Source organism: Gadus macrocephalus, chromosome 18 (assembly GCF_031168955.1).
Source record: "Gadus macrocephalus chromosome 18, ASM3116895v1".
NCBI lineage: Eukaryota > Metazoa > Chordata > Actinopteri > Gadiformes > Gadidae > Gadus > Gadus macrocephalus.
Window position 1 is genome coordinate 13,733,768 of NC_082399.1, and position 20,187 is coordinate 13,753,954.

The window sequence follows — 20,187 nt, forward strand, 5'->3', positions numbered from 1 at the left end:
AAATAGAAAAAAATATAGATTTAAAAGCGTGATTATTTATACTGAATTTAAATTACGTTATTTTTAGTTTTATTTGCGATTCAATAATTGACAAAAGTTAGAATTGTGACGAAAGTGGTTATGCTGTTCACTTCCTGTATTTACCTTTGACAGTCGCTCAGTGGCGCAAATGTTTTGATCGTGTAATTACCGTCTTATGAACGATAAATTCCGTTATAAATGTCGTATTATCATCGCGACGTCCGCGTCGAGGACCGCCGACTTTCCTCCGTGAAGCGGACACGATACGGAGCGTTTTAACATATAACGCGATGTTATTAAGAGGACATAGCCGCTCTACTACAGGGATTCCAGAGCCATCACAACAATCCAGGATCCTCTGGTCCCCAAATGCCCCACACAGACGATAGCGAAGATGACATCTGGGAATACAAACCCCTCAGGAAGAAAAAGAAGACTGCATCTGCGAGCCATTCCAAAAAAACCTCCAAGAAAAACAACTGTTCCTCAGCGAAGTCAGATGGCAGTATTAGCAATGGACATGTCTCTCACACATCTATAAACATCACTGGGAGTATTAACAAAGGACATGTCCTTCACAAATCTGTTAACCACTCTGGTAGTATTAGGAATCGAAATGTCCCTCACACATCTGTAAACAAATCTGGTAGTATAATGAATGGAAATGTCCCTCACACATCTGTAAACAACACTGGTAGTATTAGGAATGGAAATGTCCCTCACACATCGTTAAACCACCCTGTTAGTATTAGCCATGGAGTTTTCTCTGTTATTAATCTTGGCCAAAGCGACCAAGAGGCTGCCACCGCGTCACATACTCTCTGCCCACATAGACCGGAGCATACAGGTGATGGAGCTACAGAAAGTGATTTCTGTCCCATTTGTCAGATGCCCTTCTCCATCCTTGTGGGAAAGTCTGAAATAGGGCATGTGACAGAATGCCTTGACATCCCCAGGGACGATACCCTAGGTAAAGGCATGTTGATATCCATCTGGTTTTGTTATGTTTGAAATGAATGGTTATAGTATGCAAAACAAATGGTGTCAGTAAAGGTTGTTGAAGTAAACGTGTTATTTGCCTTGCCATTGTATGACTTGCTGTTTGGTACACACAGCACATTGTTTTTTAATCTTTAAATATGGCCCAAATGTCAAACATTTTGATAATAATTGAATATACAGCCAGTATATTGTATCATATTTTACAAAATATACTCAAAGTAGTAATTATTTGTAGATCTCATATATTGCAATATTACAAAAAAAAAAAAAAAAAAAAACTGGCAAGTTTATTTATAAAGCCCACTTAAACAGAAAGGACATCCAGGGTGATTTTAGGGATCACAATTAAAGGACAATTAAGAAGGGAAGAAATGTTTTTCACCAATAACTAACTTTGCTTTGTAAACTTTCTACAGAATGCCCAGACGGTATCCAGTGTTCCTCCAACGTCCTGAACCACTACAGGAGATACAACCACACATTACTGGCCCAAAGTCGAGCCGCCAACGCCTCCGTCTTGTTCTCCCTCACTCAGGCAGGCGAGACCCCCCGTGGCTCGGGGGTCCGCTCCCCGTCCCCCTTGGAGAGCTCACAGGACATCTTTTCGTCCTCTCTGCCCAATCCCCGCTGCCATCTTGCCTCAACACCGACTCGGTTGGCTTGTTCTCAGTCCCATACCACCGCTTCCCCGGTGGGTCGCCATCTTGCTTCAACGCCCACTCGGAACAGCCTTCTGCTGCTACGCTCCCCCCGTCCGGAGGACTTCAAGAAGAAGAAAGGATGGATGACACCGAAGGGGCCTAAAACTAAAGTGGCTGTGGAAAAAACGAAAACAACAGTGTCGTCAAGGCCCTGTGATGCGAACGGGCAGCCTGGAAGCCTGGAAGCTGAGAAACAGCCAGACAAACCGGAAGTTTGTCCTTTCGACGACGAGTCAATCTCCTTCTCCCCTCTTTCAGAGCTGCCTGCTGAACCGGAGCTGGAGGACGAGGTGGAGGGAGTGGTTGAGGGGAGTGGGTTAAGAAAGGCTCTGTTTCCTCCGAGCCTCGCTGAGGAGAACGAGGACGAGAGCGAAGAGTCCCTGGAGCTGTTCAGTGACGACGACTTCCTCAACGACTTCCTCGATCACCTGGGGACGGACATGGCGCCCGAGCGCAGAGCAGAGCAAGCCAACTCTCCTGTCCACAGCACACAGGTGGAAGCAGTTTTCTCATTAGCAGCACCTTCCAATCAGCCATCACACGCAGCAGCTGTTGGCGTCACTCCCACCTCCACAAACAGAGAAGCCCATGGAAACCCTGCAGCCACCAACGTCCAATCCCCTCAAAGCGTCGTCCTGGAACGTTTACGGCAAAGCCTCACCGGTTCTAACAGCTTGTTCTGCCAAAGCGTGAACAACATCGACAACAATTACCCAACACTTGGCTCTTCTCAAACCGCCAGCTCACCGTCAACCCAAGCCATGGCCCCTCGGAAGCCCGCCCTGAGCCAGATGAAGGCCGGCCAGGGACCTGGCCTCAAGCAGACCGACATTGGGGTGTTCTTTGGGCTCAAGCCCCTGAAGGAGAAGCAAGGAGAGCCTGGGAGTGCATCGCAGGATCTAGAAGCTGCCACCACCACCACCGCCCCAGACGCCCCCACGTTTAATGGTGCCGGGATCCAGCGTGGGAGTACGAGGGGGAGACGGGGGCGGGGCAACAGGGGAGCCAGAAGTGGGGCAGCGGGTCCCACGGGTGCTCAGGCCGACGCAGGGACCGGCTCGGCCGAAGGTGGGGGTCCTGGTTCAGGTAGTGCCCGAGGGGAAGGTTCTAGAGGCGGGAGGGGGACTGGCAGGGGCAGGGGAAGGTGGAACAGGTGGGGAGCTGACGGGGACGGACCTAGACACTGTCCATTCTACAAGAAGATCCCAGGTGACACACACACACACACACACACACACACACACGTTTTTTTTTTTTATCATTGTGTGAATTTTGTTCATATGATTTAAATGTGTATTTGTTCATCCAGGGACCGGCTTTGCAATCGACGCCTTCAATTACGGACAGATTGAGGGGATCTCTTCTTATTTCCTCACCCACTTCCACTCGGACCACTACGGAGGACTGACCAAGAAATCCACCTTTCCAATCTACTGCAACAAAGTAGGTGGTACCTGCTGGTCCAGGCTGACATGGGGGGTGTAGTTAGTCATGCGATTACTCATTGAATGTAAATGTACATGGGAAATGATATTGGGAATGTTTTAATTTGTGTGTTCATGCTGGGATGTGCTTATAATGTTATAATAATGAATAATTACGGGAAGTGCCAATAGCATACAACCAGGAGTTTGGGGCTAAAAATAACAAAATCCTGGATATATAATTGTAGTTAGAGGCACCTAACATTTCTGCTATGTTATACAACTGATGTCAATAGGGCCACTAATATAATAGATACTAGGCTATTTGCTACTCCTAGACATTCAAAATCCTTTCTGCATATATGAATGAAGTTATCCAACTTTAAAGTATATTCTGCGAATTGTGGCAATGCAGTATGTTGTGCTTCTCAAAATACATCCACTCAAAGGGCACTGAAAGGGAAAATATAGGTGCCATTTTTTTGAGAAGCTGTATAACCATGAATGTAAAATGCAGGCCTATTATTTTCCATTAACAAGCTTCTCCTCCACCATCATTACTGGGGAAGTGCGCAGCCCTTATCAGCTAAACTAAAGTACTGGCCTTGCTTCGCGTTGTGAATTCTAATTCGCCCATTGGCTCTCTCTGTCAAGAGTTGGATTCCGCTTTTCGTCGTTAACGCTCTGTTCAGAATGGCCTTTGGAAATTGAACAGATTGATAAAAAAGCACCGGCTGTTATTCTTGAGTGGGTGGTTCAAGTGGAGGACCGAGAAATGCTTTTAAGAACCATTTCAATTTGCAGATTTAATAGACAGCCTATGTAAATGTGCACCTTTCGGCGCACCTCCCATACCCCCCTGTGTAACTCTCACTGCGTTGGTCATGAATAAATATGCTTTTAACTTTTTCGCAATGTCAGACTCTCCAGAGGAGTATGAGAGAACGTAGTTTAACGATGTGCTCATGGTGCACTGGGTGTGTATTAACATTCATAAACAACTCAAACGTGGTCCACAAATCCTGCATGGGAGTGTTTTAAATACAGATGCACTATTGTTAAGGTCTAATCTGTAAAGCTATATTTTTGGATCTATTAGGAATTATTTTTTAATTAAACACTGGTGTGTATTTAGTGTTTGCAAATTGGCTTTAAGTCGATAACGTGTTTGGAGTTAGCCTAAAGCTTAAAGATTTTCTTAGCTTTGATAATGCTTTGGTAATGCCAGAAGCAGGATGGGGACACCAGAGATAAGGCGAGGGAGTTGGTTGAGAAATAAATGGATGATGTGATGATCCAATAGTTGGCTCGCTGGGTCAGAGGCCAACTGTGGCTGGCTGGGTCACAAGGTTACGTTGCCAGCTGGGTCCCAAGCTATCTGTTGTGGAGGAAACCAAACAGACAGCAATAAATCTCTATCCTTTAAGCAAATTTACTGAAAGTTTTGATTTGTGGGCAGGAAATGTGTTTCACTCGCTTCTAAAAGGCTCTGCCTGACCCCAAACGTCTGCATTCTAGCCCTAGCTATTCCTGACCTGGAGACAAAGTGCCTTTATGCCCTCCCTGCTCCTTAAAGACACGCTTCTCAATTAGATGTGTATCATGTGTCTGGCACTTAAATGCCAGACACATGATAAGTTCCTAATCAAATTAATTGCTTTTGTGAAACCAAGAACGCTTGCATGTGTGATCATGGCATCTAGTGATGGATAACTAGATTTCGTTGTGGAAAATCTATTAAATTCTTAAAAAAGCACTCGGGATAACGCAAATCAAATCCTGAAAGACGAATGCAGAATGCCAAACCCTTCCTTGGTGGCTCTGAGTGGACCAGATTCCAGCTGAGCTGATTCACCGGTGCCTGCAGGGTACACCTCACCCCCGTGCCCTGAGGGACGCCTCTACCCACCTAACCCTGATGGCTCCTTCGAATCACAAGTCTACCGGTTGGAAGTTGAACCCTCCTGCTGTGTAGCAGTGTGCCATCAGAAAGCGCCGTTACCATGACCGCTATGGGGTTAAGCGCTGCGAGTGAAGGGGGGGGGCCCTCGCAAGCACGTTTCTGGGCGTAACCATGACGATGGCTCGCCACGGGGAGAGCCAATCGGCCACTCGTTCGCTAGTGGGAGAGAGGTTCCCGGTTCTTCCCGGTTGCATTCGTGATTGCAAGAGCTACTCTGTGCTCTGTTCAGTCGTTTTTTTAAACTAGGTGGGGTACTAAAACCTTTATTTGTAGCTGCTCTATTCCGATCTTTGATTGAAAGCCTTGTTTGTTCCCAGCCCCACTTGTACGACACTCTGGATAAAAGTGTACTCTGCTCATTGACCCAATGTGACCGTAAACCCGGCAGCAAGGATTTAACGTGGCCCTCCACTGTGGGTGCAGATCACAGGGAACCTGGTGCGGAGCAAGCTGAAGGTGGAGGAGAAGTACCTCCACATACTGCCCATGAACAGCAGGGTGACGGTGGACGGCGTGGGGATCATCCTGATGGAGGCCAACCAGTAAGTGACCTCTGTTGGGGTGTCCTCTCACCGTGTACAGGGCGCAACAGAGCGAGATTCTGAAAAACAACACAAATAGGATAATACCAATATGATAATGCCCCAGTAGGACCTATATCATGGTATTGGTTGATGCAGATTTTTTAAAATGAGTAACCCTTGCTGGAATATATTTGATATTGTAATTCCCTTTTCTGTGTGACAGACACTTGACTGACCATGGGACTTGATTATGGCTCTGCTAAAAATAATGATGCATGTGTTCGAGGAGTTCATAAAATGGCTGTGGGCAGGATAGTCTAGGGGGCTAGTTGTGCTTGACTCCCAGCTCAAACTTTCTGGCTTCCAACCCCAATGTTTACAGTCTACCTGCATCCAAAAGCAAGTTTCCTAACCCCCTACCTTCCACTTAAAACAAACTGCCATTGGCTTTCGATAAAGTGTCCGTTTTTAATTTCCATAGTATTGTAAGACGGACCACATCGTCCTCACAGGGTTAATTGTGTTCAGTGATCATCTAGTTCCCCACGCCGTCTCGCCTCGTCCTAGTTGTCCCGGAGCGGCCATGTTGCTGTTCTTCCTCCCGGACGGACAGATCGTCCTCCACACGGGCGACTTCCGCGCTGACCCGACGATGGAGACGCCTGAGCTGCTGAGCTATGGGGTCCAAACCCTGTACCTGGACACCACGTCAGTAGCCGTCCCCATGTCCCGTCCTCTCTCTCTTGAGCTCTTTCTTGGGCTCTGTCTGGTTCTCTCCCTCGACCTCTGTCCCCTCTGCCTCGTTCGCTCTCTCGTTTCTCTGTCGTCCTCTTTTCCTGCCTTTGTCTTTCTCTTCTTCTATCTCTCCCCCTGTCTCTTACCTGGTCTCTAACTTTAATACTCTGAACATAGCTATTGTTTGACTCTCAAAATGGTTGCAATGGTTCATTGAGGAATAACACCCCGAGCTTTCAGTGATTAAGTTACGCTCAAGACAACAACGTTGTATTTGTAGCGCCTTTCATCCATGGCAGTGAGCTCCCACCGCAGATCCGAGGGGACGGACGCTACACCATGGAGTGACGGCGTGCTGCGTGTGTCTCTGCCCTGCCTCCAGGTACTGCAGTCCTGAGTACACCTTCCCCCGGCAGCAGGAGGCCATTAGCTTCGCCGCCAACACCGCCTTCGAGCTGGTCGCCCTCCACCCCCGCACCCTGGTGGTCTGCGGCTCCTACTCCATCGGCAAGGAGAAGGTCTTCTTAGGTAATGTTTACCACGTCGGCAAAGTTTCCACGGCCCTGAGGTAATGTTCACATGGTCTTCGTCTGAGGTAACGTCTACAAGTTGTAATTAGCTAATGTTGACGTTGTCTTTCTGAGGCAATGTTCACAAGGTCTTCTAAGGTAACGTTTCCATTGTCTTGGCTAACAGATGGCACTTTTAGGAAATCCTGAGTTTTTTTTTTTTACCATTTTATAAGTTTCAAATTGGTCAGGAGGTAGAGTGGGTTGACTTGGAACCTGAAGGTGGATAGTTCGATCCCCAGCTCTTCCACCATTTTCATGGTGTCCCTGAGCACCTAAAGCTAACTGCTCCTGATGAACTGGCTGTCGTCCTTGCATGGTTGACTCTGCCACTTGTAAGTAAATTTGGATAAAAGCATCTGCTAAAATGCCCTAAAAAAATCAGGTTAGCTAAATGAAAGTAACGGCATGAAGCTTCGGTGTAACCTTCTAGAAGCAGTTTGCACTGCTACTTTTTCGTTTGTTTCTTTCCAATAGAAGACAACCTGTGTCGGTTAAGGTAGCATAGCATTTGTTCCAAACATGGCATGCACAAGCCGCACAATTTTTAACAAATGTATTGCAATGTGTAGCAATGCTTTTTTATTGGTGTATCTGGTCCAACTCAACTCGTTTTCACAATTCAATATTTTAAATTCATCCAAAATGAATGTACGTATTACCTCCTTAATTCCCAAATGAGTTGACGCAGAAAAACAATCAGATTACTGCAATTAAAAATAAGACGTTTAATTAAAAAAGCGCATATATTTTTCCGTCTTGGAACAGGTGGAACCGGTAAGCATGTTGCCAGGCGTAACCGTGACGATGGCTTTGCCACACGGCAACTTCCCCCGCTGTCGAACCACTCCTCTTCCCCTCTCTTCTCTTGGAGGATTCTCTCATGAGAGAAGAGCGAGTGTGTTGTGACTTTATGACATATGTTCCCTCCTACGTTACCTAGCCCCCTCTGGCTCTGGTTAATGGAGCCGGCCTGTGTTGAACGGGGGCCCCCCGTCCTCTGTCCTCGTGTAGCAGCAGCAGGAGAGCATGGGGGCCTGAAGTTATCAGTGCATCCACAAATGGCTGGTGCTTTCAGACGCTGCCCGATGCACCAGTTGAAAGGGTTGAAAGAACAGGCCATCTTAGGCCTTGTCCAAACTGCGTCATGTGTTGACGGCCTTGGTTGACTATAATGAACGTATGCAAATGTAGGATTCATATTTATATACATATATGCCATTTGGTGAATGCGCTAACATTTTGAATATCCTCCTGCAATACATTCTTAGAAGAAGGTTATGTTGAGTAAAGTTTACAAGGTCTTTCTAAGGTAATATTTACAATGTTCCAATGTCGTTTTTCCAGTGTGGTTTTTTTATTAGGATTGTGTTTTGTTGTAAGATACATTTTGTATTTTCTTTTTTGTCCGTAGCGCTGGCAGATGCCCTTGGGTCCAATGTCTGTCTCTCCAGGGACAAGTACAACACCATGTGCTGCCTGGAGTCGGAGCCAATCAGAAAGCTGCTCACCACGGACTGGAAGGCCGCCCAAGTCCATGTATTACCCATGATGCAACTCAATGTCAAGGTATGTGCACCTTGTTTACCTGGATTTTAGGAAGTTCCATGATTGTTTATCCTTAACTGGATGTTATAAAGTTGGGATAAGTACAAGTAGGAGTGACCTCACAACTAATTGACCAATGGTGTTCATCTTAAGCCTGACCAATCACAAACATTAGCCTCCTTGTTCCGGTCCCATGCACTTTACATACCATATAAAATGAACCGCCTGCTTAATAGACCCTCTCACACGCACAGTTGAGCCTGGACCAATCAGATTATGTTGATCGATGTTGTCCTCAAACAACAATAAATCATAGCAGATAAAACAATTTGGATGGATGACTATTATCATGACTAATAGGCTCCTCCTAGCTGAGTTTCGAGGTGTCCCTGAGCAAGACACTTAACCCTAACTGCTCCTGACGAGCTGGCTGTCGCCTCGCATGGTCGTCTCCGCCGTCGGTGTGTCAATGTGTGTATTAGCCGTTGTACGTCGCTTTGGATAACAGCTGCTAAAAGTCTGCTAAATGCCTTAAATGCAAATGTAAAATATAATATCAACTTGGAATTTATGAACAAATGTCTCTGTTTGGGCTTGGCTGTGCAGGGCCTTTGAAAACTCTCCTGGCTTTTTTACCCCAGTAGCAAGAGGGCCCAGTGAGTCTATTTCCCCGATGGCCTAAAGACATCAATTCAATTTAAAATTGGACCGTTTAAGTTAGTTGTTGCTTTTCCCATACTCGCATTCCACTGAACATCATTAGTTGAATACCTACACACAGTCAAATCCCTCACAGGGCTTCACGAGGCAAATCATACAGCCCCCACGAAAACACCTAAATGGAAAGGAAACACCCCCAAAACCCAGAGAGAGGTGACTTTGAGAAGGAACACAGACAGGGACTGAAGTAGCTGCTGAATGGACAGACAAATAATGGAAGTCAAACATATTTTAGTTCGACAAAATGAATGTGTTTTTTTTTAAATCTGAATTGATGATTATTTCCCAGATTCCATTTTTAAGAAGTGCATTACCCGTTGCAGGAACTCTACTTCTTTAGCTGCTGCTGCTGCTGTTGTTCGCCAGTTGTTTTTGTAGAGCTCTGCTTACGCACTGAGGTGGCCTAACAGCGCTATCACATTCAGACCGGGGTCCATGCATATTCAGGTGGGAAGGACAGAGCCTCAGCTAATTAGTAAATGCTAATCACAACGATCAATTAGCACCTCAGGTCACCTCTGCTCAGCAAACACGATTGGATACAGCGGCCTGCCTGTGAAACGGCAGATAATGTGGCTGACTTCCTTATAATTTCCGCAATTTATTTTCATCCAGAATGGCTGACTGGGATTTGGGGGGGGGGGGGGGGGGGGTGGTAACAAGTCTGTTTCTTAAGTTGAACCCAGGACAGGAATAAAGCAAGCTTGTTCTAAAGACGTGCTTTCTTCTTGTTATGAATGGGTCACCTTGAATATCATATCACATGAGGTTATTCATAGCCATAGTCATGAGGCTGGGTTGGTTGGCGCCACAAAGGTGTCTGTAGATGTTGTCTGTTTTTAATTGGAACAAACTGTTGGAAGCTCAGTGTTTATGTGGGGAGGGACTGTTTAAAGGGAGATCTTATCGTATTTGGAGGCTTATATTTTTAGAATTTGGTTTGTTAAAACACAAAGGTACGATGACTTGAATTGGTATTCTTGGGATATATTTGGGGAGGTTATAAACTTTAAGGTATTCTAGGGTCGGGGGATTGTAGGGTTAAAGGGTTCTAGGGTTGGGGGTTGGGGGTTTTAGTGTCAGAGGATTTAAGGATAATGTTTTCCAAGCTTACTTTTCATGTCAGCTTTGCACACACTACAAAATATGTTTATCTAATGTGTGTACACACATGTATCTCTAAAGTGAGGTAAAATGGAATTGATTGATTAAAAAGTGTGTGTGTGTGTGTGTGTGTGTGTGTGTGTGTGTGTGTGTGTGTGTGTGTGTGTGTGTGTGTGTGTGTGTGTGTGTGTGTGTGTGTGTGTGTGTGTGTGTGTGTGGAGTCAGCATGCACATGATGCCCATGCTGTCAAACTGCTGATATGTTCTGGAGCGTTATATCACTGGTTCTTAAGGTTCCCCAGCTAAGTCCTCATGTCGTCCTCTGTCCGCAGAAGCTGCAGGACCACCTGAGCAGGTTCTCTGCTCAGTACGATCGGCTGGTGGCCTTCAAACCCACTGGCTGGACCTTCAGTAAGCAGATGGATTCAGTGGACGACATTCGGCCCCAGATCTATGGAAACATAACACTATACGGTAAATAAATACCATTCTGTGCTGCCCTGTTCCCGCTGCCTTGTTAAACTACAGCGTGCAATTCGGTTGAACAGATGGACAAACTCAAACTCATGAGCTCCTAAAGGCTGCAGCACCGCAACGCATTTCCATCAAACCTAAACCCCCTCCCCTCCAAGGAACAGCCATAAACCCCCTCCCCTCCAAGGAACAGCCATAAACCCCCTCCCCTCCAAGGAACAGCCATAAACCCTCCCTCCTCAAAGGACCAGCCATAAACCCCCTCCCCTCCAAGGAACAGCCATAAACCCTCCCTCCTCAAAGGACCAGTCCCAACCCCTCCCTCCTCATAGGACCAGTCTCAAACAGTCCCTGCCCCCTCAAACGGCGACCCTCCCAAATTACTTTTGGCTAATTTTAGGGGTGACAGAATACTTGTTTGTCCTGCAAATCTCAACCAAACCTTCCCTCACCCCTCAAACAAACACTCTCTCACCTTTATTTTGTATGCCTCAAGCTCACAGACCAAACCCACTTTCCCATGTGTTTGGTGAATCCTTATCTTCTGAACCACATCAGAGACGCTGTGAGTCCCTGTGCGAGGCGAATTTCCTGGAAAGGCCCTGGGTTCATTAAAAAACAATGACAGTCACAGGAGGACATGTACACGACTGACGCAGACAGACGCTCCCCTCGTCGCTCCTCTTAATTACTTTTATTTTCCAAACGTGTCCTGGCACGGCGGCAGACAGCTGGCTTCCTGAAAGTTTTACTCTCGCTAACTTAACATCTTCTCTCTGTTCTGCAGTGTTAAAGACAACGCCCTTTGTGCGAATACCAAGCACATGGTACCCCAGACTGTGAAACGACACGGTCTGGCAGGCTATCCTGTTGAATATGGAGTTTTACAGCACAAATCAATTGAAAAAAAAACGTTGATTATTTTTCATTTTATTTCAATTCTTTTTTTATTATTATTATTCATTTCTTTATTTTATTTCTATTGAGTCAATTATTTGGAAAAAATAAGATGTTTCAATTTAGTAATTAATTGTAAAACGTGTTTGTTTCCTTTTGGCAGGAGTGCCCTACAGCGAGCACAGCAGCTTCCTGGAGATGAAGCGCTTCGTGCAGTGGCTGCGCCCTCTGAAGATCATCCCCACGGTGAACGCAGGCAGCTGGGCCAGCCGCAAGGCCATGGAGGGCTGCTTCAGGGACTGGCTCGCCGGGGATAGGGCCAGCCACTAAACCTGAGACGGTCCCCCGTTTTAACATCACTTGATACAACGTCGCTCCCAAGCCATGACATGCAGACAGACCAGTACCTACCCACTAGTCGGTGGCCAGTAGGACATGATCGTCATACAACCGGGGGGTGGATCCTCCCACTGGGAGTCCATTTTAAATGGCACCTTATGGCTAATCTACATCACATTTTCTGGTAAAACAGCGGCCCTTAACCGACCCGCATGACTTTGAGACGGATCAGCTTGAAGAAATACTCGCTTACTGACTTTAATGGTTTGCAACAACATTGGTAACGAATTTAAAACACGCCACATCACATCCGTTCTACGACTGAAAGGGACTACGAATGTTGGATAATTGGCTGTCTGTAATATAATCCACAATCTAGTTTGAACAATCATGTGGAATCCCCTTAACTTGGCATTCCTTTTTTAATATACAGTTTTTGGATCAAGTTGCATTTCTATTTTCATATAAAAGCAGTATCTTACAGATGTTCTAGATGTACTCGCCGATGCATATGTACCCGGTTCAGAATACTGTTAATTCAGAGCCATCATATGTTGTTGTACTTCCTACAGTTACCATTAATAACACTAAATGATATTGCACAACCCCCCCCCAATTGTCAATGTGTTAATTAAGCCTAATAAATGCTTTTGTATGCTTTATCATTAGTCCTACTTGACTTTATTTGGGGTATCCTCTTAAGAGTTGTGTAATCAATATGGGGGTTACCTAAAGAATATAAGGCATTATGAAAATACAGTTGAAACTAGATCGAACGTGTGTGTGTGTGTGTGTGTGTGTGTGTGTGTGTGTGTGTGTGTGTGTGTGTGTGTGTGTGTGTGTGTGTGTGTGTGTGTGTGTGTGTGTGTGTGTGTGTGTGTGTGTGTGTGTGTGTTGGTGCTTCAGTGTCAAACATAAACAGGGACGCTTTAATGCAGGGAAAACCACAGACAAACACACAAAGTGAGGGAGGTTCAAATCATTTGAGTAGCAGGTGAGATAGGAGAACACAAAAGCAATTAAGGCAGCTAACTTAAAGAAAAATACAAAAGGGAAAGATAAGGGGCTGGTGTTGCTGGAAAGAAATAATAGAAATAGCGACAAAACCTATAGGCAGATTAGGAGATATGAGCGAGAGGTGAGAAGACGGAACCCATTTTACGAGCACAACGGCAGCAAAATGCCAGGCAGCAAATGGGCCAAATATGGCTGAAAATAAAATGGGAAAGGAGTAAAGGAGTGGAGATAATCGCTTCCAGGAGTCTAAGCGGGTCTGAGGTAAGGGCCCACCATTGGGATTAGGTGAACCATTCAGACTCAGCCATTAGCTGCTCATATAGCTTGTCGTTCATTTGACAGCATAACACCGATGTAAACCATAGAACCTGGTGTTATATGATTGTTAACTTTAGCATTGTTTTGCATTGTAGCATGGACTGCAAAACAACTGCCCTCTGGAGTTCATATCGTTTGAACTTGGAATTTCTTGGAAGGCAATAAAAAGAAAGGCAGCAATATTCACCATACAAAGTGCACAGCACTTATAAATGCAGTGTACGGACTGTTTTACACCAGGAGCTCATTGAAGAAATGAGGAACTAGCCATATACTTTTGATTATCAACAAGAGAAGCGAGAAAGCAGTTGAGCAAAGTTGTTCGATTCTACAGCAAAAAGCAAGCTAAAAAAGTCAGCACATTGGAAGGATCATTAACCTGAACAGATGGAAATTAACAAAGAATTGCTGATCAAGTTCCCGACTGCAATACATACATTGTGCATAAACATGATTGCATTGGCCTAGTTACAGATGGCAGTAGCGCAATGTGTGGGAGAAACAACTCTATCCTCACAAGAGTTCAGGCACGGAATGTTTGACAGCTTTGTAAATCAATTGTATCAGCTTGGTAAATCAAGTGTGTCAGCTTTGTAAATCAAGTGTGTCAGCTTTGTAAATCAATTGTATCAGCTTTGTAAATCAAGTGTGTCAGCTTTGTAAATCAAGTGTGTCAGCTTTGTAAATCAAGTGTGTCAGCTTTGTAAATCAGGTGTGACAGCTTTGTAAATCAAGTGTGTCAGCTTTGTAAATCAAGTGTGACAGCTTTGTAAATCAAGTGTGTCAGCTTTGTAAATCAAGTGTGTCAGCTTTGTAAATCAAGTGTGTCAGCTTTGTGCATTCAAAGCTGTAAAGGTTTGACCTAGAAATGTTGAATACATGATCCAACAGACATACACATGCTTCTGCAATTCCACTAAGCAACTGACAACGTATGACTCCCAATGACTTGCAGTCAGTGGACGTGTCTAGTGTGTGCTTTGCGCAGTATCATGAGTGCATTTACACTTCCTGTTAATAGAGGAGAAAAGTGTTGCATCACCAATAACAGAACTTCAATGCTGGGATGTGAGAATTGTACTTTTCCAGTGAGCATCTCTTTCAGTTTAAGGCTTTGACTTTGGAGATCAGTTTTGTTGTTTCTCTAAAGAGTGATGCCGGAGGAATAATTCTAAAACTGTTACAAGACATGAAAACTTGTTGCAGAATCTACATCAGCAAATTAAATCAAGAAGGCCCTCTAAGACATGTGAACCAGCCTAGAAGACACTCCCGGACAATAAGAACCAGCCAAGAAGACAGTCAATGACAATGTGAACCAGCCTAGAAGACACTCCCGGACAATGTGAATCAAGAAACCATCAAAAATCGGATCTCTTTCACTGTGCCGGATGCAGCAGCCTACCATGCATCAGCAGGATGAGGTCTCTTTCTTGTGTCTGCTCAACGCAGTTGTTGCATGGGAGGGGAGAGCAGCAAGGAAGGGTGATCATCTCTTGAGAATGGGCAGAATTTAGGATTTCTGGATAGAGGTGGCAAAGCGCATGGATGTTGCGAGGGATTAAAGTCTTAGTTTGGCATCGCCATGACTCTCAGCAATTCAGCTGGGGAACAGCCAACCTATGATGCTTGAATGCAAGAATGCTTATCAAAACTCAATTAACTCAATAACTCAATAAACTCAAGAAGTCCGCAGGAGAGGCTGCTGGAGAATAGCATGCGTGTTTGAATACGCGTGCAAAGAAACCGCGTCTGCTGCCAAACTTTCAGACCGTCACAGAGGATGCCTTCGTGGTTGACTAGGCGCATCAGCCTGAGGTAGACAGGGACATCAGCCCTGCTTAAAACCAAAAATACTGTAGATAACGTTCTGTTATGTCCTTACTCGTTCAAAAGAATAATCCGATAAACCAAAGAGAAAGGGGGGTATTGGAAAAGGAGGAGGAGATACACTGTTCCTCAATCACACAAATTTGAATACAAACGCAATGTCATGGATATCATATCTGTGATCCAGTCCACATATGTGGAATTAGTTGTGTTTGTTTGCGAGTGTCTTATAACAGTCAGTGGTATTGCTTTATAAGGTGACGTATGCTACAGAGGAGCAGATGGGGCTTAGTTAGACACACACACGCTCACATACTCACTCATTTACCTTTAGAAGTGAGGCTGAAACCAATCAAACCGTGAGACAGCGTTCAGTCATTTTTGGAACATATTTTTTTATTGTAGTATTTTAGCGTAGTATCTGGTGCTTCCTAGCTACCTATCAAGTTGGCATGTGCTCTCTCTCTCTATCACACACACACACACACACACACGCACGCACGCACGCACACGCACACGCACACGCACACACACACACACACACACACACACACACACACACACAGTCTAACCATAATAACCTTTAGGGATGGAAAGCATACAGTATTAATATATACTGGATGTATTCATTTTCAGGTTATAGTTTAACCAGTTTAAACTATACATTTAAAAACTAGGAGGGTGGTAAAACCTAAAACCACAACAAAAATATGAAGGAAACATTGACTGCTATGGAATGCGTGAATCAATATTAAATAAATAAATAAAACACATGCCAATGAATAAATAAATGAGGCAATCCATTTATAAATAAATGTAAATATAATCAATATAGTGAAATAAAAACACGTTTTTATTTTTTAGAAGGAAGTTTTTCTAAAGGATTACTGTTCAGGGGACTTTGCCACACTGTATGTAAATCAGGGAACTTTTTCCCATCATGCTACATTTATTTATTTAATGCCACATTTATTTCATAGTGACACATTTCCATCTGGTATATTAAAATAAGTGCAGCATATTTATTAAATCAATTTAATCATTCATCATGTCATGACGTTTTCAGTGTGGTCCATGGTTTGCGCTGCGCATGCGCGTTGGGCAGTCATCGGATTCGGAACGCATGGAAGCAGGTAAATGGAAACCGTAACGCAGTCCGTGCACTTTGTTTTAACACTTTGGTATGCAATTATCCTCAGTTTGTGTAGTGTTTCTTAGTTCTAGTCTCTATCATAGTGAACTTTTATCAGCTGCCGAGGTATTTATGGGTAAAACGTGCATCACCGGGTTTTTTCTAGGTTGCTAGCAATACCTTTTTAGCTCACCTCGGCTAAAGCACGTGCTGGCCGACATTAGCAGCAGGGTGGAAAAGTTTTTGAGTTTTCTTAAACACGTTAGCTTATATCGCTCAAGCAAAGTAATAAATATATAGGTATAGCTGCTGCATGTGGTTCCGCAACTAGAGCGGTTTGGCCGGTACCCGGAACGTTGCTGGTTCGGTCCCCGGCGTCTCCTAGCTGGGGGTATCCCTTAAAAAGGCACCCTGACGAGCCGGCTGTCGCCTTGCCTGGTTGACACGGTGTGTAAGTTGAACTTGAAGTGTTTGGGTTAGGGTTTAAGTTCAGCCTGAGACTCATTCATGAAGAATGATTCTGATCTCATCTTCTTTGTTTCGCCATGCCACTGTTGTTACATCAATGTAGGTTTATATTATTCTGAAGCGTGATCGTAGCCACACTTAACCCACTTGCATATATGACTAACCGTGTATAATTAACTCTCAAGAGCCCAATTTGAATCGACAGAAATGTCCGTGCAAAACGTTGACCTGATGGCATTTGGACCAAACATGCACATTCCGCTGAGAAGACCGTCCACTGGCCCGGGGGGCGCACCGGCCTTCCCGCTGTCACCGCCAGTCCTCTCCTTCGCCAGAGGTGTGCCGGACGCACGCTTCCGTTATCAGCATCTGTGGTTTCAGCGAGGGGATGGTATAAAAAGCAGGGATTTGTGAATGAGTGAACGAAACTTTTTTTTTTATTGTTACAGGGGATGCACCGTCTATGATTATGGAAGTGGATGATTCGGTAGGTATTCGCCTTCGTTTTCCTTTTTGTCAAACAAACGAATCCCGCGGTAGTTCTTGCCACTACCCTGATAACTCGTTTTGGGAACTTATTTAAAAAATGTTACTATTTTGTTTCTCAGCTGAAAGGATCCTCTCCTCCACCAATAGTCCTGAACTTCTGCAACTACTGCAGTAAGCAAGGTAAATTAACCGTCATCTGAGGTGCTCCCACTCACTGAACCATCGGGTCCTTCTAAGCATTTTTATTTATGGATTGTTTTGAAAAAAATATGGTCTGCTCAACTTTTTACTTCAATACCTTATGCCTTTTTTCTGAGCTGTGTATACCGGCATTTCTTATCGTACATTTTAAACACAGGATATATCCCTAAATTCACCAATGGAAGTAGCGGATATCTCGTAATTTAACACATTTTTATACATTTTCATTATATCATTGAGTTTTTCAAAAGCTGACTTTTTTTTTTCTTTTTGGAAAGCCATTGCTATTGGTTCCTCAGGGCATCCCTCTGCCCCGCCCACACGCCTCATGTTCCTCTACCTAGCAGTAGACCAGTAAAAGCCCCAACACATTTGTCATCTCTAAAACATAAATTCCACAACATTTAAGTTGTAATGTTTCGCATTTGAACTGTGGTTTAATTATAGTTGCACTACATAAATAACATGGCTGTTTATTTAAGTAGTGAAGCTGAGCAGCGGCAATTCCCTTCATGGCCAACTATGATTAATTGTCGCACATCTGTGATGCATTTCTATTAGCAGAGATACTTGGCAAATCCGCCAGGTTCAGCTTCTGGCAGTTTTAGCAATAAGCTGTTAAAATGGAAGATAGATTGGGGTCTTGGCTTTGTATTTTTAAATGTCACCGTCAATTTCTCTCGGGCCAATAAGGCTTATTACTGGTAAACAGATAGGTGGGCTCTGTCTATTGGCTGCAGTTTACTCTCCCTGACTAGGCAGATAAATATAGTGTATTGGTTCGGTACAAAAAATAATTAAAACACAATTTTCAGCTAATTATCTTTTCTCTCAATCTTTTTCTCAAGACCGCTTGATTGACTTGCATAACTTGTGTGATGAAATTAGTCAAATTCTGAGAAGCATATAAAATAGTACTGTAGGGCAACGATATGGGGAAATTTAGATGCGTATGAATAGGGTTGGGTATCGTTTGAAAATTTTCGAAACCGATACCTTTAATTCGATACGATACCTTCACGATACTTTATCCGATACTTTATATTATGAAAACCTTATAGGATTATCGGCGAACTACTTTTTTATAAATGATTATACATTGAGCACCATAATTCGTTAATAACTCTTTCTAATAGCACTTTGAGATTAAAAGGATACAATGACAATGAAGTCAACGTGCAAACTGGCAGATTTATTGTGAGGGCATTTTCATATATTTCAAATGATCATATATACAACATAACATATTTTTTTACATTTGCCATCTATGTGGTTACTAATGATAAAGTTGCAGTAACTTGCATCTATCCATTCTCAGTTGGAGTTCTTATGGAGGAAGATAATCATATCTGCCTTTTCTGGGAGGAGACGGGCCCTTTCCAGACTAATTGTGTCCCCAGCAGTTGAGAAAGTGTGCTCAGATGGAGTGGAGGATGCTTGGGGACACAAGTACCTAGCACTAAGCTCAAACAAGATCGGTAAAGTCTCCTTTCTCTCAAACCACCAGATTACGGTATTTGTTGAGGTCAACACATCAGATAGGCTTCTATACAGCTCCAACTCCTTTCTTGTCCTCTCTGCATCAGTCCGCGTGTTGGCACCGTCCACATTACCACTGGCACTGATGGTTAGGGCCCTGTCTTCCTCCACAAAGAGTTCACCGAGTGCAGTCAGGGGGGTCGACCTCTTTTGTGGTGGAATCTGAAAAAAAAAGCAGATGAAAGCAACATGAGTCAGAATGACACTCAAGACAGGGGACAGTGGCATGGCATTGATATTATCATATACATAATTTTTCCTTAGCTCTTACATAATCCACGCCATCATCCTCATTCCCTTCCAGTGATGCTTCTTCTTCCTCCTCTGCCTGGCCATCATCAGATTGATGTTCCTTTATAAATGGAAAGAGATGTGATTATGATTACTTCCATACATAAGTCTCTATAAGAGAGAGAGAGATATATATATATCGGCTTAATATAAACCCCTCTGAACGCGCCTGTCTCTGGTTCTGCAACCGCAAGCAAGCCTCTTCCTCAAGCCTTGCCCACACGGCAACATCCTGGACTTTAGCCTTGAACCGCGGATCCATAGCGGTGGCCTCTTCCAGGAACGCCCGGATCTTTGGCTCCTGTTAGAGCAAATTATAAGACATACAAGTCAAATTCAAGTCAAACTCAATTAGGTAGGGGTAATTCTAGTCAATTTAACCATTACTATTTATTATTAGTATTGGATCCACGGACACCCTGAACTTACTTTGTACCGCTTAGAGAGGTCATCCCAGACCTTTCTCTTGACAGTGGCAGAGAAGGAGTCCTCACCATCTGCAACTTTGAAGTGGGCTTCCAGCTTCTGCATGATTGGCAAAATCTGGCTGCAAGTTGGGGTATGCTCCGCAGAAACACAAAGAGTTGACGTGTACAGGACTCTCATTATACCAACAAAGTCCTCAGCCTTATGAAGGTCCTGTTCTGTGATTCTTTCCAGTCTGAAAGAAAACATACAACACACACAAACAGCCTTTTGTACAGTAGTCTAGCCTATAAAGTGTATTGCTCTAAACATAATAAAAAAAACAAATAAGCCTCTACAACCTTACCTATCTCTTTCCATTGATCTTCTCAGGCGAGGGTCCATACAAGTTGCCTGAATGGCAGGGTATTGCTCAATGAACCTTTCAACCATCAGGAACAATGTATTCCATCTGG

At 44.2% G+C, this 20,187-nt stretch overlaps 2 protein-coding genes across 2 annotated transcripts in view; both read left to right on the top strand.

Moving 5' to 3' along the window:
• Positions 1 to 126: 126 nt before the first annotated feature.
• Positions 127 to 12,689, top strand: dclre1a (DNA cross-link repair 1A (PSO2 homolog, S. cerevisiae)). Its single transcript, XM_060036027.1, has 9 exons — positions 127 to 991; positions 1,440 to 2,933; positions 3,034 to 3,167; positions 5,535 to 5,653; positions 6,203 to 6,343; positions 6,753 to 6,898; positions 8,354 to 8,508; positions 10,644 to 10,785; positions 11,846 to 12,689. The coding sequence occupies exons 1-9, from the start codon at positions 391 to 393 to the stop codon at positions 12,010 to 12,012; spliced, it is 3,099 nt and encodes a 1,032-aa protein (XP_059892010.1). The 5' UTR covers positions 127 to 390; the 3' UTR covers positions 12,013 to 12,689.
• Positions 12,690 to 16,236: 3,547 nt separating this feature from the next.
• The window catches only part of tdrd1 (tudor domain containing 1), a 44,356-nt gene continuing 40,405 nt past the window's right edge, over positions 16,237 to 20,187 (top strand). Inside the window, exons 1-4 of the mRNA XM_060037281.1 lie at positions 16,237 to 16,319; positions 16,992 to 17,123; positions 17,236 to 17,273; positions 17,395 to 17,455. Coding sequence (XP_059893264.1) covers positions 16,277 to 16,319; positions 16,992 to 17,123; positions 17,236 to 17,273; positions 17,395 to 17,455 — 274 coding nt within the window. The 5' untranslated portion in view covers positions 16,237 to 16,276. The remainder of the gene's footprint in view (positions 16,320 to 16,991; positions 17,124 to 17,235; positions 17,274 to 17,394; positions 17,456 to 20,187) is intronic.

Coding starts and splice junctions, on each gene's coding strand:
- dclre1a (XM_060036027.1), top strand. CDS start 391: ATGCCCCACACAGACGATAGCGAAGATGACATCTGGGAATACAAACCC. Junction 2,934..3,033: donor ATTCTACAAGAAGATCCCAG/GTGACACACACA, acceptor TTGTTCATCCAG/GGACCGGCTTTGCAATCGAC. Junction 6,344..6,752: donor ACCCTGTACCTGGACACCAC/GTCAGTAGCCGT, acceptor CCCTGCCTCCAG/GTACTGCAGTCCTGAGTACA.